At 35.0% G+C, this 16,404-nt stretch overlaps 1 protein-coding gene across 1 annotated transcript in view; it reads right to left on the bottom strand.

Annotated features, from left to right (window-relative positions):
• Positions 1 to 16,404, bottom strand: part of TACR3 (tachykinin receptor 3) — a 61,914-nt gene that overhangs the window by 20,595 nt on the left and 24,915 nt on the right. The window contains exon 3 of the mRNA XM_067734673.1: positions 14,818 to 14,968. Within this exon, the coding sequence (XP_067590774.1) occupies positions 14,818 to 14,968 (151 nt within the window). The remainder of the gene's footprint in view (positions 1 to 14,817; positions 14,969 to 16,404) is intronic.

The following is a 16,404-nucleotide window of genomic DNA, read 5'->3' as shown; positions in this document are numbered from 1 at the left end:
CTTTCTCATTGAGTTTCAGTTGAGGAAAGAGAGATGTTACAGATTATTTCCAGTTTCTTTTGTCTGGTCACTCTGTGGATATTAGTAATATTCTATGAAATGGAAAGAAGACTTTCAAAGTCTCGACAAAGACCGTTATTTCATTTTGACATGCTTATTTTGAACTGTCTGTTATACATAGGGTTGGGACGAGAGATGGCTAATAGAATTTTAATCTGGAGCTCAGAGCCTGAACCTCAGAAGAGGAGTCTAGATATGGGCATAATGTTAATGTCGATTTGGGAGTAATTTTCAAAGATGTTGATGTCGTGGGAGTGGATGAAATTATCCAAATAAGACTGTATATGAAAGCTATAAAGATATGAAGAATGGGCCTGCAGGGTAAAGAGTAGCATTGAAGTGGTATAGGAAGAAAAGCCAGAAAAGGATACTAAAGAGGAATATCCTGCAGAGAGAAAGGAGGCAAATTCCATGGAAGGAGAGGCTTCTCAAGTGGTGAGTGATGAAAAGGTATCTACTGTGTCAGTCTGATCAAGGACTGAATATATCCAATGAATTTACAACAAAGAAGGCACAGGTATCTTTGTCAAGGGTAGTTTCAGCAGAATGGTACGTTGGAAGTCACAAAGCATTAACAAGAGGAGCAAAAGATTGGTAAACAAGAGGAGAAAGCAAATGTAAACAACACAAGATGGAAGAGATGTGAATGTGCTTATATTTTGGAAGAGAATTATAGTGAAGTGAAAGAGGTCATGGTTCAGAAGAAAGATGGTTTAATTGAGGGATGACTACTTTTGAGAAGGAGGTGCCCAGGATCTAGAACACAGGTAATGTATTGATGAAAAACATAAGACAGTGATCAGAGGAACATAGCAGTAGCTGGATGAGGTGTGCAGACAGTGAGCCTAGTCAGCAGTCTGTGGCCACTTGAACCCCCATCCCCGCATTGAAGTGAATCCAAATATAATACTGCAGAAGAGCTGTGTTGTTGTGAAAACGTGGAGCTCAGTTGTAAGGAACAATCAGACCTGGAAGAGACCAGTATCAACGTGACTGGGGAAGGATATTCATCAGCTTTAGGGAATCACACTTACAAAAATAAAATGAAGTGCATACTAAAGTTTTAATCAAAATGAATCGTAGGGAAAAATGATCGTTGGGAATGTTGTGAGGTCATTTGCTAGATCTACCTGCTCTCAAATTGGAATATACCTACAATTTTCTTGGATAAAGGATTCAAAATGAATAGATTAATTCTCTCTCCTACTACTTAAAGTTAATATAAATAAAGCTATAAGCGTTTTCCCGCTCAACTAATATAATTTGGTACTTTAGTTGTATGAAAAAACTGATCCATTTCAGAGAAATGAGAATCTGATCTGTACTGTTAAATCACCCAAAGACAGAGATTCTGTGACTTTCCTCTAAAATTTTAAAATACCATTAATAAATTCATGTCTGGAAAATAGTCCCTTTTGCTTATAACAAAATTTTTTGGTTTGTTATCACAGAATATAACAGAGTAGCCATTGATATGCCTTATATACATTAAGAAATTAGATCATTACAGCAAAATGTCCCTCAACGATGCCTCCCATCTCAGGCTATGAGACTTGAAGAAGGTATGGGTATACACCTTTACCTTTGAATCATGTGCTCAAAGCTGCCTAAATTCTCAGATATCTTATAGGAAAGAGATAAGAGAGCAATAGAAATGGAATTGTAAGGCCTAGGATCTCCCATTCATTGTATTACAGATGATCCTTAAGTAAATGTAAGCTGATTTATTTATTGCCTCAAAACACTAGAGTTCGTGCTCACTGTACTGAATACTTCCTAGTGAAAATATGTGGTCTGATAATGAAATGTTCCAGGAGATGCCTCATGAAATCTTATGTCTAGAAGTTAGATTGTAATGTTCCAGGTATTGTAATGATGGAGACCTGGCTTGTATTCTCAGTCAAGTGAAAGAAAAAGTGTCTTCTAGTTCTCCATGAAGACTTGTCTAAAATTGAACACTCTCTCTTGTTCAAACTGGATTAAATGTGGCATACAAACTTATTGTCACCAGTCATTAGTTTTCAATTTCCTTGAGGCACTGTGTATGAAGGGAACTATTATCTAATACTTGATCTTCTGCTTTTTAATCAGCATGGGTAGCATTTGAAGGACCTGTTGTTTATTCTGTTTATTACTGGAATTCCTATTCCCTTGGTTTTGCAACTACTATTCTGTCCATTGTTTTCAGTTCTTTTAGGATGCTTTTTTCCTTTACAGATTTAATATGTGAGGCATGTATGTGTTCCTTTAAGGTGTCAGTGAAAATCATTCTTTTCATCTGGGCTTAGGTGGCCGTGGAAAAAGGCTTTAGGAATTTCTATTTCAGAGACTTTTTATAATTTTCATTTCAGATCATGTTGGAGAATGATGAAATTATAAGGCAGAAATAATCTGATGCTAATATCTGAGAGTCCAAAGGTAAGAACTATTTACAGTATATTATTTCACTGATCTAAATATTTCCAAATAAAAACAGGTTAAAAACAGATTTGGGAGAAATACAAATAATTTTAAAAATCCATAAGTTTGGAAATACACTGTGTGAAGCACATAGAAGTACAGAGAATCATAGTCCTTTGGGGAATCTACTACTTAAGCAAAGTAGTAGAGGTGAAAGTCTCTCTGAAATCTTTTCAGAAGTGAAATAAAAATGAAAACAGTAGCAGAAAGACATCTGAAAAGACTTGGAGCAAGTAATTAGAATCACATGCATAAAGGGTTCATGTGCAACCTGGTGTGACAGAAACAACAATAACAACAACAACAACATTAGTTTTCTATTTATAATCCTCTCCTGACTTGAAGGAGAGTGAGATTGGGTCTATGGAGAATATTGTGTTTGCTGAGAAGGGTAACGGATGTAGGTGGGGATTGCAAGTTTGGAATTATTTGAATCATAGGATCTTTGGATTATAGGAACTGTGCTGGATTTGTCTTGAAAAATAATGGGTGAATAGGCTTTCTGAGGCAGAGAAATGGATCTAGTAGAGGCTGCAAGAAGGAAAGATGAAAAGGGAGAGAGAGACACATACAATTGCCTGGGAGCTGACTTGTAAAGAAATGCCAAAAGAGATTTATGTTCTGAGAGGCAAATTCTCCCTTTGGGCTAATGTACAAAATCCTCAGCAAAATTTACATTTGTCATTCAGGATACATGAAAATGAAAAAAAGTGATATATATGAAGTTACTTAAAATCTGGGTCATATGAATAAGGGTAAATGAAAACAGTAGGTTATCGGGAACTAGCTATCATACAAAATCAAGAGTCAGAATCACTTATAGAACACTATGTGGGGGGCAGACAGGTGTCATTCTAGGCACTTTTAAGGACTGCACTGTCCCTTGTTGCAAAGACTATGTAAAGATGGAACAGCAAAATAATTTCAAAAGGAACTGTCTCCTTTAAGGCAGGAATGAAGAAAGAGGAGTAAAGGGGAAAGGGGAAATAGAAGGGCTCTCAAAAGCAAACAGCCAACTGGGGATGAGATAAAGGAGTAAAATGTTCAAGTCGAACAAACAGAAAAGCAGTTTCCTTGGTTTTCTTTCTGTTTAAGGTTAAGCCTGTTAGAATAAAGTGGAGAGGAACAGTACCCTCATTAAAGAGCTGTCTCACTTGCCAGGAAACTTGCATCTTTATAGCAGAGCAGAAATCCTCCTTGGTGCCAGGAAGCCCTTGACTGTATCAACCCCTGTGTCCTAGCTGTCAAGAAAGAGATTATTCATGTATTCTTTGCATTTTAGAAAAGATTTTTGTTTTTAGGAAAAATATTTTTAGCTGATGTTACCAGCTGAGGGCCTGGGGTAGAATGGGAGGCTTGTGGAAATATTTGCTGGGCTAGTAAATCGGTTTTGGAGATATGCACCACTTAAGCCTAAGAGTATACTCCCTGCTATCCATCATTCTCTTAACTTAACCTCTCTATTAATTATTTTCTTGACCAGGCAGTTTATATTTGATGTTGATAAAGTTAGTTTTGCAAAACACTGAAGTGTTATTTTCCTCTATGAAAGAAAGGAGGCATTTTTTTTCAGCACAGTTTGATGTTAAGGGAATTTGGAATTTTACAATGAGAAGTATATACATGGAGGGGCTGTACAACTAAGGAAGAAGAGCTGAAATCTCTCTTCATGGCTATGCAAACCGCAGAGTTACACCTCCACTGGTGACTTCCTAAATTCAGTGCCTGTGGAACATCTGAATAGACAAGTGTTCCTGCAACTGAGACAGGTCTGGCTTTAGTAGCTGTGGGCTTTGTGGGCATGTACATGCAGGTGTTGTGCCAGGCCAGAGTCTGAGCTGCCTCAATAGCTCCCACAGCAGGTCCAGGTTCATGACTACTGCAGTCCTGGAACCTGACCTCAGTAGATCTGCACTGGTGGCCTGGTGAAAACAACACCTGTGAGTCACCAGGACCATCTGCCAGCATACCCAAGGTTAAGGTGGGACTGACAGCAGTGCCAACAACAGTGTACTTTATGAGCCTGCACAAAGCATGAAAGGGGACACAACAGAGCACACTCACAGGTGAACAACCCCAGAGGAGGAATACTCAGAGGATTCTCTCCCAATGGGAGTACTTCAATCCTGCCTACCTTGCATCACAGATCAGAAACACAGCTAAGATGCATATCTCAGGGCCTCTACTTCAACAACTAGGGAGCACACCATACCCCTGACAGGGCAGTGACAACCACAGAGCAAAGGGGTGGCCCAGCTCAATATCCAGCTTACCCACCAGGGGGCAGAAACCAGAAGCAAGAGGAACTGTGATCCTGCAGGCTGTGGAAAGGATACCATAAACACAAAAAGTTAGACAAAATGAGTTGACAGAGAAATCAGTTGCAGATGAAGGAGCAAGATAAAAACCTACAGAACAACTAAACGAAGAGGAGATAGTCAATCAACCTGAAAAAGAATTCAGAATAATGATAGTAAAGATGATCCAAGATCTCGGAAAAAGAATGGAGGCATGGATTGAGAAGATGCAACAAATGTTTAATGAAGACCTAGAAGAACTAAAGAACAAACAAAGAGAGATGAACAATGCAATAACTGAAATGAAAAATACTCTAGAAGGAATCAATAGCAGAATAACTGAGGCAGAAGAATGGATAAGTGAGCTGGAAGACAAAATGGTGGAAATCACTGCCATGGAACAGAATAAAGAAAAAAGGACAGTCTCAGAGACCTATGCAACAAAATCAAACACAAGAACATTTGAATTACAGCAGTCCCAGAAGAAGAAGAGAAAGAGAAAGGGCCTGGGAAAATATTTGAAGAGATTATAGTCAAAAACTTCCCTAATGTGGAAAAGGAAATAGTCACCCAAGTCCAGGAGGCACAGAGTCCCATACAGGATAAACCCAAGAAGGAACATGCCGAGATACATATTCATCAAACTAACAAAAATTAAATGCAAAGAAAAAATATTAAAAACAACAAGGGAAAGCAACAAATCACATACAAGGGAATCCCCATAAGGTTATCAGATGACTTTTCAGCACAGACTCTGCAAGCCGGGAGGGAGTGTCATGATATGTTTAATGTAATGAAAGGGAAAAACGTACAACCAAGAACACTCTACACAGCAAGGCTGTCATTCAGATTCAATGGAGAAATCAAAAGCTCTACAGACAAGCAAAAGCTAAGAGAATTCAGCACCACCAAACCAGCCCTACAACAAATGCCAAAGGAAGTTTGAAGGCAGGGAAAAAAAGAAGGCAGGGAAAAAAAGAAGGCAGGGAAAAAAAAACTTCAAAGAGACCACAACTAGAAACAAGAAAATCACAAATGGGAAGGCTAACTGGTAAAGGTAAACATACAGTAAAGGCAGGAAATCATCCATAAAAAATATAATATTAAAATCAGCAACAGTGAAAAGAGAAGTTGGAAATGGGAATTGCATTTGAAACGAAGAGACCAGCAACTTAAAACAACCTTGTATATATATAGACTGCTTTATCAAAACCTCATGGAAAACACAAACCAAAAAACTACAATAGATACACACACAAAAAAGAAAAAGCAGCCCAAACACAACACTAAAGATGGTCATCAGATCACAAGTGAAGAGAACAAAAGAGGAAAGGAAGAAAAAACACCTACAAAAACAAACCCAAAACAATTAAGAAATTATCAATAGAATTACATATCAATAATTACCTTAAATATAAATGGATTAAATGCTCAAACCAAAAGACTCAGACTGACTGAATGGATACAAAAGCAAGGCCCTATATAGGCTGTCTACAAGAAACCCACTTCAGACCTAGGGATACATACAGACTGAAAGTGAAGAGATGGAAAAAGATATTCCATGCAAATGGAAATCAAAAGAAAGCTAGAGTAGCAATATTCATATCAGACAAAATAGACTTGAAAATAAAGACTGACACAAGAGACAAGGAAGGTCACTACATAATGATCAAGGGATCAATCCAAGAAGAAGATACGAAATTGTAAATATTTATGTATGCAGCATAGGAGCACCTCAATATATAAGGCAAATGGTAACAGCCGTAAAAGGGGAAATCAACAGTAACACAATAATAGTGGGGGACTTTAACACCCCGCTTACACCAATGGATCATCCAGACAAAATTAATAAGGAAACATAGCCTTAAATGACACATTAGACCAAATAGACTTAAATGATATTTACAGGGCATTCCATTTGAAAGCAGCAGAATACACTTTCTTCTCAAGTGCACATGGAACATTCTCCAGGATAGATCACATCTTGGGTCACAGATCAAGCCTTGATAAATTTAAGAAAATTGAAATCATATCAAGCACCTTGTCTGACCACAACACTCTGAGGTTAGAACTCAATTACAGGAAATAATCTATAAAAAACACAAATACATGAAGGCTAACCAATATGTTATTAAATAACCAATGGGTCACTGAGGAAATCAAAGAGGAAATCAAAAAATACCTAGAGACAAATGACAATGAAAACATCGATCCTAGATCTATGTGACACAGCAAAAACAGTTCTAAGAGGGAAGTTTATAGCAATACAATCTTACCTTAAGAAACAAGAAAAATCTCAAACAAACAACCTAACCTTATACCTAAAGCTACTAGAAAAAGAAGAATGGAGAGAACCCAAAGTTAGTAGAAGGAAAGAAATCATAAAGATCAGAGCAGAAATAAATGAAATAGAGACAAAGAAAACAGTAGCAAAGATCAGTGAAACTGAAAGCTGGTTTTTTGAGAAGATAAACAAAATTGATAAATCTTTAGCCAGACTCATCAAGAAAAAAAGGGAGTGGTCTCAAATCAAAATTAGAAATGAAAAAGGAGAAATTACAATGGATACCACAGAAATACAAAGATCATAAGAGACTATTATAAGCAACTATACACCGATAAATGGAGAAATGGACAAATTCCTAGAAAGGCACAACCTTCCAAGACTGAACCAGAAAGAAATAGAAAATATGAACAGACCAGTCACAAGTACTCAAATTGAAAGTGTGATTTAAAAACGTCCAACAAAAGCCCAGAACCAGATGGCTGCACAGGCAAATTCTATCAAACATTTAGAGGAGACTTAACACCTACCCTTCTGAAACTCTTCCAAATATTGCAGAGGCAGGAACACTCCCAAGCTCATTCTACAAGGCCACCATCACCCTGATACCAAAAACAGACAAAGATATCACAAAAAGAGAAAATAACAGGCTGATATCACGGATGAACATAGATGCAAAAATCCTCAGCAAAATACTAGCAAACAGAATCCAACAACACATTTAAAGGATCATACACCATGATCAAGTGGGATTTATCCCAGGGATGCAAGGATTCTTCAATATACGCAAATCAATGTGGTACACCACATTAACAAACTGAAGAATAAAAACCATATAATCATCTTAATAAATGCAGAAAAAGCTTTTGACAACTTTTAACACCAATTTATGATTAAAACTCTCCAGAAAGTGGGCATAGAGGGAACCTGCATCAACATAATAAAGGCCATATGTGACAACCCTACAGTTAACATCATACCCAATGGTGAAAAGCTGAAAGATTTCCTCTAAGATCAGGAACAAGACAAGGATGTCCACTCACCACTTTTATTTGGCATAGTTTTGTAAGTCCTAGCCATGGCTATCAGAGAAGAGAAAGAAATAAAAGGAATCCAAACTAGAAAATAAGAACTAAAACTGTCACTGTTTGCAGATGACATGATACTATACATAGAAAATCTTAAAGATGCTACCAGAAAAATACTATAGCTCATCAAGGAATTTGGTAAAGTTGCAGGATACAAAATTTATACACAAATCTCTTGCATTACTATATACTAACAACAAAAGATCAGAAAGAGAAATTAAGGAAACAATCCCATTTACCATCACATCAATAAGAATAAAATACCTAGAAATAAACCTACCTAAGGAGGCAAAAGAACTGTACTCAGAAAACTATTAGATACTGATGAAAGAAATCAAAGATGATACAAACAGATAGAGAGATATGCCATGTTCTTGGATTGGAAGAATCAATAATGTGGAAATGACTGTATTACCCAAAGCAATCTACAGATTCCACACAATCCGTATCAAATTACCAATGGCATTTTTCACAGAATTAGAACAAAAAAAATTACAATTTGTTTGGAAACACAAAAGACCCTGAATAGCCAAAGCAATCTTGAAAAAGAAGAATGGAGCTGGAGGAATCAGGCTCCCTGACTTCAGACTACACTACAAAGCTACAGTAATTAAAACAGTATGATACTTGCACAAAAACAGGAATATAGATCAATGGAACAGGATAGAAAGTCCAGAGATAAACCCATGCACCTATGAATACCTAATCCACGACAAAGGAGGCAAGAATATACAATTGAGAAAAGACAGTCTCTTCAATAAGTGGTGCTGGGAAAACAGGACAGCTAGGTGCAAAAGAATGAAATTAGAACACTCCCTAACACCATATGCAAAAATAAACTAAAAATGGATTAAAAACCTAAATGTAAGGCTGGATACTTAAAACGCTTAGAGGAAAACATAGCCAGAACACTCTTTGACATAAATCACAGCAAGATCTTTTTTGATCCACCTCCTAAGTAGTGAAACTAAAAACAAAAATAAAATATGGGGCCTAATTAAATTTCAAATTTTTACACAACAAAGGAAACCATAAACAAGATGAAAAGACAACCCTCAGAATGGGAGAAAATATTTGCAAATGAAGTAACCGACAAGGGATTAATCTCCAAAATATACAAACAGCTCATGAAGCTCAATATCACAAAAACAAACAACCCAATCAAACAATGGGCAGAAAATCTAAATAGTCATTTCTCCAAAGAAGACATACAGATGGTCAAAAAATGTATGAAAAGATGCTCAAGATCACTCATTACTAGAGAAATACAAATCACAACTATGATGAGGTATCACCTCACACCTGTCAGAATGGCCTTCATCAAAAAATCTACAAATAATGAATGATGGAGAGGGTGTAGAGAAAAGGGAACCCTCTTGCACTGTTGGTGGGAATGTAAATTGGTACCGCCACTATGGAGAATAGTATGGAGGTTCCTCAAAAAACTAAAAATAGAACTACCATATGACCCAGCAATCCCACTCCTGGGCATATACCCAGAGAAAACCATAATTCAAAAAGAAACATGCACCCCAATGTTTATTGCAGCACTATTTACAATAGGCATGATATGGAACAACCTGAATGTCCATCAACAGAGGAATGGATAAAGAAGATGTGGTACATATATACAATGGAATATTACTCAGCCATAAAAAGGAATGAAATAATGCCATTTGCAGTGACATGGATTGAGCTAGAGATTGTCATACAGAGTGAAGTAAGTCAGAAAGAGAAAGACAAATATCGCATAATATGGCTTATATGTGGAATCTAAAAAAATGGTACAGATAAACTTATTTGCAGAGCAGAAATAGAGTCACAGATGTAGAAATCAAACTTATGGTTACCAAGGGGGGTGAGGGGAGTGGGATGAATTGTGAGATTGGGATTGACATACACTACTATATATAAAATGGACAACCTGCTGTAATGATAACCTACTGTATAGCACAGGAAACTCTACTCAGTGCTCTGTGGTGACCTAAATGGGAAGGGAATCTGAAAAAGAGTGGATATATGTATATATATAACTGATTCACTTTGCTGTACAGCAGAAACTAACACAACATTGTAAAGCAGCTATACTCCAATAAAAAAATTTTTTAATTAATATAATCATTATCACCAATAATTAACATCCATTTATTGATCACAAAATACATGTGTTGACATCTAGCAAACTGATATAGAAAACCCTTGTAAAAACAAAAGTATATGCATGGTGTAAATTCTTTTTACTAACATGAAATTTTTGTTTACTGGAATACTATATCAATAATCTATAATGGGGAGAGTCCTATATTATTTTACTAGTGGCAGGGCTAAGAAATATTTTTATTTAACAAAATATGGAAAACTTTCAAGAACAATTTCATTTATTCAGCAATAGATAAGTAGACCTCATTTTTGGTCCTGAGGATATAATATAATCCTGAAGACATGAACTTTGTCCTGAAGATTCAGACTAAAATCTTTCCTCTCTGTACTGGGTCTAGGGGCAGAGTATCAGGTTGGAACTCAGGAAGCCTAATTTCCAGAACTAGTTCTCCATTTAAAGGTTTTTGACCTTTAGCAAGTCACATCACATGACTGCATTTTCTTATGTATAAAATAAGAATGCAGCTGATTCACAAAACTTTATTCTTTCAATTATTTATTAATTCACCATCCAGAAATCATTATGCTATGCACTGAGGAGACAATAGTGAGTACAGCACTTCTCTTGTTCAGTAGTCTACAACAGATTTGGGAATTTACCTGTGATAAAATGCCCCACATTTCTTAGGGACATTACCAGCCATCATTTTAATTTAACCTAACCTAATTTTAAAGTACCTTATTCTTTCCTCCTCTATTTTTTTGTATCCTCTAACAGTACTTGAACTTATTTTTAAATGAGGTTTAATTATAAACTGAAGAATTGTAAATGGATATTAAATGATATATTGTTGAGATAAGTGAAATTTCAATTATTCAAACAGTCTAGTTAAGACTATTTAAGTCTACATTAAGAACTACTTAAGCAAGGTAAAAGAGCTTGAGTTTCCTGATTTGTTAAAAATGGAAGAAAATAGTTTCCACTAGGCTTACCTCCTGGGGATATTGTGAAGATTAGTACAGTCTATGTATGAGAATATACATATACATATATATATATATATACACATACATATATATGTATACATGTATATACATGTATATACATATACATGTATATGTATATATACACACATATATATATATATAATATAAATACTCAGATGTAAAGTATCCTTCTGAAACCTGGTCCTTTGAGCAAGTTCTCTAAAAGAACTCAACTCTAAAAACTTTTGTCCAGGATTCAAGTCCAAGTTCTGCTACATATTAATTTTGTGAGTTTGAGATTCAATTTCATTTTTATGTAAAACAAGAAAAAATCACATAGATACTGTGAGAATTAAATAATATTCATGTGAGAGTTATTTAGAAACTGTGACTCACTGTAAAATGTAGGTCAATATTATGTTTAAAAAGATAAATGGCCAGTTTTATACCTCTTTACTATTCTACAACATGAAGTTTTCTTATCTTCACAGTACTGGCATATATATTCACAGTAAAGTGCCTAAAGTAATGGGTACCATTTACTGAGAACAGTTCTATGTGCCAGGCACTTTTTGAAGTACTTAACAAGTATTGCCTCATTTAATCCCTATACAACCACATAGTATATGCATTATTATTATTTTCATTTCAGTTTATAGGGATTGTAACCTCTCTGAGGCTCAGCTAGGCTATATTCCCCAAGGTATGTGCCAGAGTCAGCATTTGAACTTGGCACACTGAATAAGAGTCTCTGTTCCCAGTCATTACATTAAATTGTCTAAGAGTAACATAAAAGAATGCCATTTGTTTATCCATTCATCAACCCATTCTATATTTCTCTGAATATGTATTTTCCAATTCTCTCAAAGTTTAAATATAATCTAATTCCATAAACAAAAAATCATTTTTAACTAAACAAAATGATTTTATGAATTTTTATATGTAAAAATAAACAAGAATCACTGAGAAAATTCTGGGAAAAAAAGAGTAAATAGAGGTGAAGAGTTGCCCTATCAGATATTAAAGTACATATAAAGCTTCATTAATTTAACCAGTATGGTGATAATGCATGAACAGCCAGATAAAACAGAGTAGAAAGGAGACTGAGTCTCAAACACATTGGAGAACTTAGAACTAGAAGAGTTTGATTTAATCTAATCTATCCATATAAAGAGTGATTTTATAAAATCGACAATAATTGATACTATTCTCACAAGAGCATGTTCTGAAGTATTGAGAATTGTAAGATAGTGGTCCAGGTTCATTCTTTTATATGTTGCTGTCCAGTTCTCCCAACACCATTTATTGAAGAGACTGTCCTTTCCCCATTGTATATTCTTGGCTCCTTTGTTGTAAATTTCTTGAGCATATATGTGTGGGTTCTTTTCTGGGTTCTATTCTGTTCCATTGATAAATGTGTTTGTTTTTATGCCAATACCATACTGTTTTAATTACTATAGCTCTGTAATATAGTTTGAAATCAGGAAGCATTCTGACTTCAGCTTGGTTTTTCTTTCTCAAGATTGGTTTGGCTATTCAGTGTTTGTATGTGGTTCCATACAAATTTTATAATTATTTGTTCTATTTCTGTGAAAAATGCTATTAGAATTTTGATAGGAATTGCATTGAATCTATAGATTTCTTTAGATACTATGAGCATTTTAACAATATTAATTCTTCCAATCCATGAACACAAAACATCTTTCCATTTATTTGTGTCTTCTTCAATTTCTTTCATCACTGTCTCATTGTCTTCAGTGTATGGGTGTTTCACCTCCTTGGTTAAGCTTATTCCTAGATATTTTATTCTTTTGCAATTGTATATTTTGTATATACAAAAATATATTGTATATACAATATATTTTGTATATTATATTTTATTCTTTGCAATTGTAAGTGTTATTGTTTTCTTAATTTCTCTTTCTGATAGTTTGCTATTAGTGTATAGAAATGCAACAAATTTCTCTATGTTGATGGTGTAGCACTTGTTATTGATTTCATATGCTAAACTTAATTTTCCTTTGAGAAATCCACATTGTGTAAACTTGGTTGCAATCTTCCCTGCACCTGTAATTGCAGCATGAGAAATATTAATGGGTAATCCATAGAGGAATCTTTTCAAGTGATTGCGACGCACTAAAGGGCTGCAGATATTTCCTCCTAAAGTGCTATCTTTTCTTATTTTTCGAAAGGAATAAACATTTCCACTTCTCAAGTACTGTAGCAAACTAGAAAGGAATACACAGAAACTTTTCTAGGCTTTTCAAAATAATTCCTATCCACTGCCACTTAGGAAGAAGATTTAATCAAAGCAAGTGACATTTGCGATCAATGCAAAGCTTAGAGGTAGGCGGTACACCTGATTGCAAGTTGTATCCCCGGTGGGGTAAAAGTTAGAGAGAGGGAACGAACAGCTATTAGTTTTCTTTACACTTCACTGCTTCAATTAGGAGTATTTCATGATAATATTATTCATATCTGTTATAAATTTTAGGTGTTTTTTGACTTTGTTTTGATTTTAGTTATTTTCCTTTAAGACAATGGGGTTTTGAAATACCCAGTTGGATAAATTTTCATTATATCCTGATGAATTAAACTATTTATATAATTTCAGAAGTATAAAAAGCATGTGTGTTCTAATGGTGTTCTTTGATTTATCAGCCAAAATACAAACGTTTCTCAAAATATCTTAATGAAAAATACTTGGTAAAAAATTAGGAACTTCTATATAAAAGTGCTTACAATATTTATTTTTCTTTGTTGGGGAAATATTGTGTTATACATGACAGAAACTTAAAAAGATAATTTCATGGTTTTTGACTTTAATTTCCCTAGAAAATCTACTACTAAAATGTTGGTTTTATACCTGGATGATAATATACATTTTTTAAAACACATTTATTTATTTATTTATTTATTTTTGGCTGTGTTGAGTCTTCATTGCCACGTGCAGGCTTTCTATAGTTGCGGCGTGTGGGGGCTACTCTTTATTGTGGTGTGCGGGCTTCTCATTGCGGTGGCTTCTCTTGTTGTGGAGCACAGGCTCAAGGTGCATGGGCTTCAGTAGTTGTGGCACACGGGCTCAGTAGCTGTGGCTCACGGGCTCTAGAGCACAGGCTCAGTAGTTGTAGCACACAGGCTTAGTTGCTCCGCGGCATGTGGGATGAATGAAACTTCTGAAAGACTATATAGTACGTCAGAGGCATTCTGTTCAATAAAGGACAAAGATAGCTAGAGCTGCAGAAATACAATCCACTGGGACTCCTACAGTGAAATTTCAGAAGTTTCACGTGGTGTAATTAAGAATACTCTGCAAAAGGTAATAAAAAGTCTTTCTGTAAGGAAGTAACAATATCCCAGACTGATATTGTACATGGCCAGTGGCTTATAGAAGATAAAAGGAAAGTAAAATTAAAAGTTGATTAAAAAAAACAGGAAAAAAGTAGGAGTCAAGCATCAAATCATATTATATTAAAATGCCATAACTAGGTTTTTTCCCTTCTCTTCACACAAATGCTGGATAAATTATATGAAACAGTACCTTCCTTTTAGCCTTTAGCTGCTCATGATACTTGTCACAGGTGTCCCCTGGGATCTCTCCTCCCCAGAGAGTGATTCCAACAATGGTGTATGTGATACCCATGATGAGCAATGGGAAACAGTACACCAGTATAATAACAATAATATGGTAACTGTAAGAAATAAGAAAAATATATACTGAAGAGTGTATTGGAATGAAATAGTAAGACTTTGAATTCATTCCATTTTAAGTCATAATTGAACATGCCAAAGATTATTCCCACATTTTCTCTAAGTCCTCATTTCACAAACCCATCACAATACTATGCTATTGTCACTTACAATCATCCAGATGCTACCAGATGATCTTTGTCAATCTTTACTTCGTGTATGAAAACTATAGCTGAACTGTAGTGCTCATTTAAACTACACACGTTCTCCCTTGCATAGAAGTTCAGGATGAATGCCTTTTCTCTGCTTGGTAGTCATTGAGCTAACCTAATTAAATGTATAATCGGAGGAAAAGAGATGGGACATATTAAACTGATGAATTGACATATTTTCTCCTATGTAAAACTATTACATATATCCTACAACATCAGTCATATTTGAAATAAATCATTCTTCAACCAAATGAAGAAAATGTGACTAGATGCTCTGAGTCACACTGGCATTTTTCCAAAGTCATGGTACATTTGATTGCATCATTAAATTTGGTAAATAATATACAGGTGTGTTAGTCACATCAAAATTATTATACTATAAATTATAACTAAATTTTGGGATTTCATAGCTTTCAATAAAAATTATCAGGATGCAATTAGGGAGGACTAGAAGGGCAACCAATAACATAATAGCCAAATTAGAATTTGTATAAACTTTTGGGTGGCTTCTACTATCTTATGAAGGCTTTAAAGTAATTAAAGAGCTTGGCATGCTAGTCTTCTCAATCCCAGGTTTTTTTTGGGTTTTTTTTTTTTTTGGTAAAGGGAATCTTAAATCTTGATTTCTGTACCCTGATAGCTTATTAAGTATTAACTAAGTCAATGGGGAATTAAGTCAACAAATAATTTAATTTTATTATTTTGATTAAATTAATTTTGTTATCATACAACCTAAGAATTATTAATAGTATATAATGGATAGATGCAGTCCTCAGTTTAATAACTGCTGCCTGCTTTTCCTTTAATAAGTACTTCTTAATGTTTTTCTTTAAAAATCTGCACTCTGAGTAGAGCAGAGTTGGATAAAATGGCTGCTTTAAAAGATGATCACTGTATTTGCATCATTTGTTATTTTTAAAGGAAAAAATAGTTCACTAAATAAGAATTTTTTGAAATAAAATTTAAATGGTCAGCATAAAAACCAAAATGCAAACAATTGAACAATTATGTTTTTTTCATTTGCTTTTCTTAAGGTGGGTTCAAATTATGAAATATCAGATTCTATCATATAGCATTCCTATTTCCTTTCTAACCTAGTGCTTAAGTTTCTTTAATGCTAAAACAAAGGAACACAACCTAGAACCTACTAAGACTTCCTTTCCCTTCAGCCAGGCTTCTTAAAAGAGCAATCTGCACCTTTGGGTTTCAGTTCCTCCCTTCTGGCT

The sequence above is a fragment of the Pseudorca crassidens genome, chromosome 4, assembly GCF_039906515.1.
Source record: "Pseudorca crassidens isolate mPseCra1 chromosome 4, mPseCra1.hap1, whole genome shotgun sequence".
NCBI lineage: Eukaryota > Metazoa > Chordata > Mammalia > Artiodactyla > Delphinidae > Pseudorca > Pseudorca crassidens.
The sequence above is the reverse complement of the archived record's forward strand: the minus strand, read 5'-3'. Positions and strand labels throughout refer to the sequence as shown.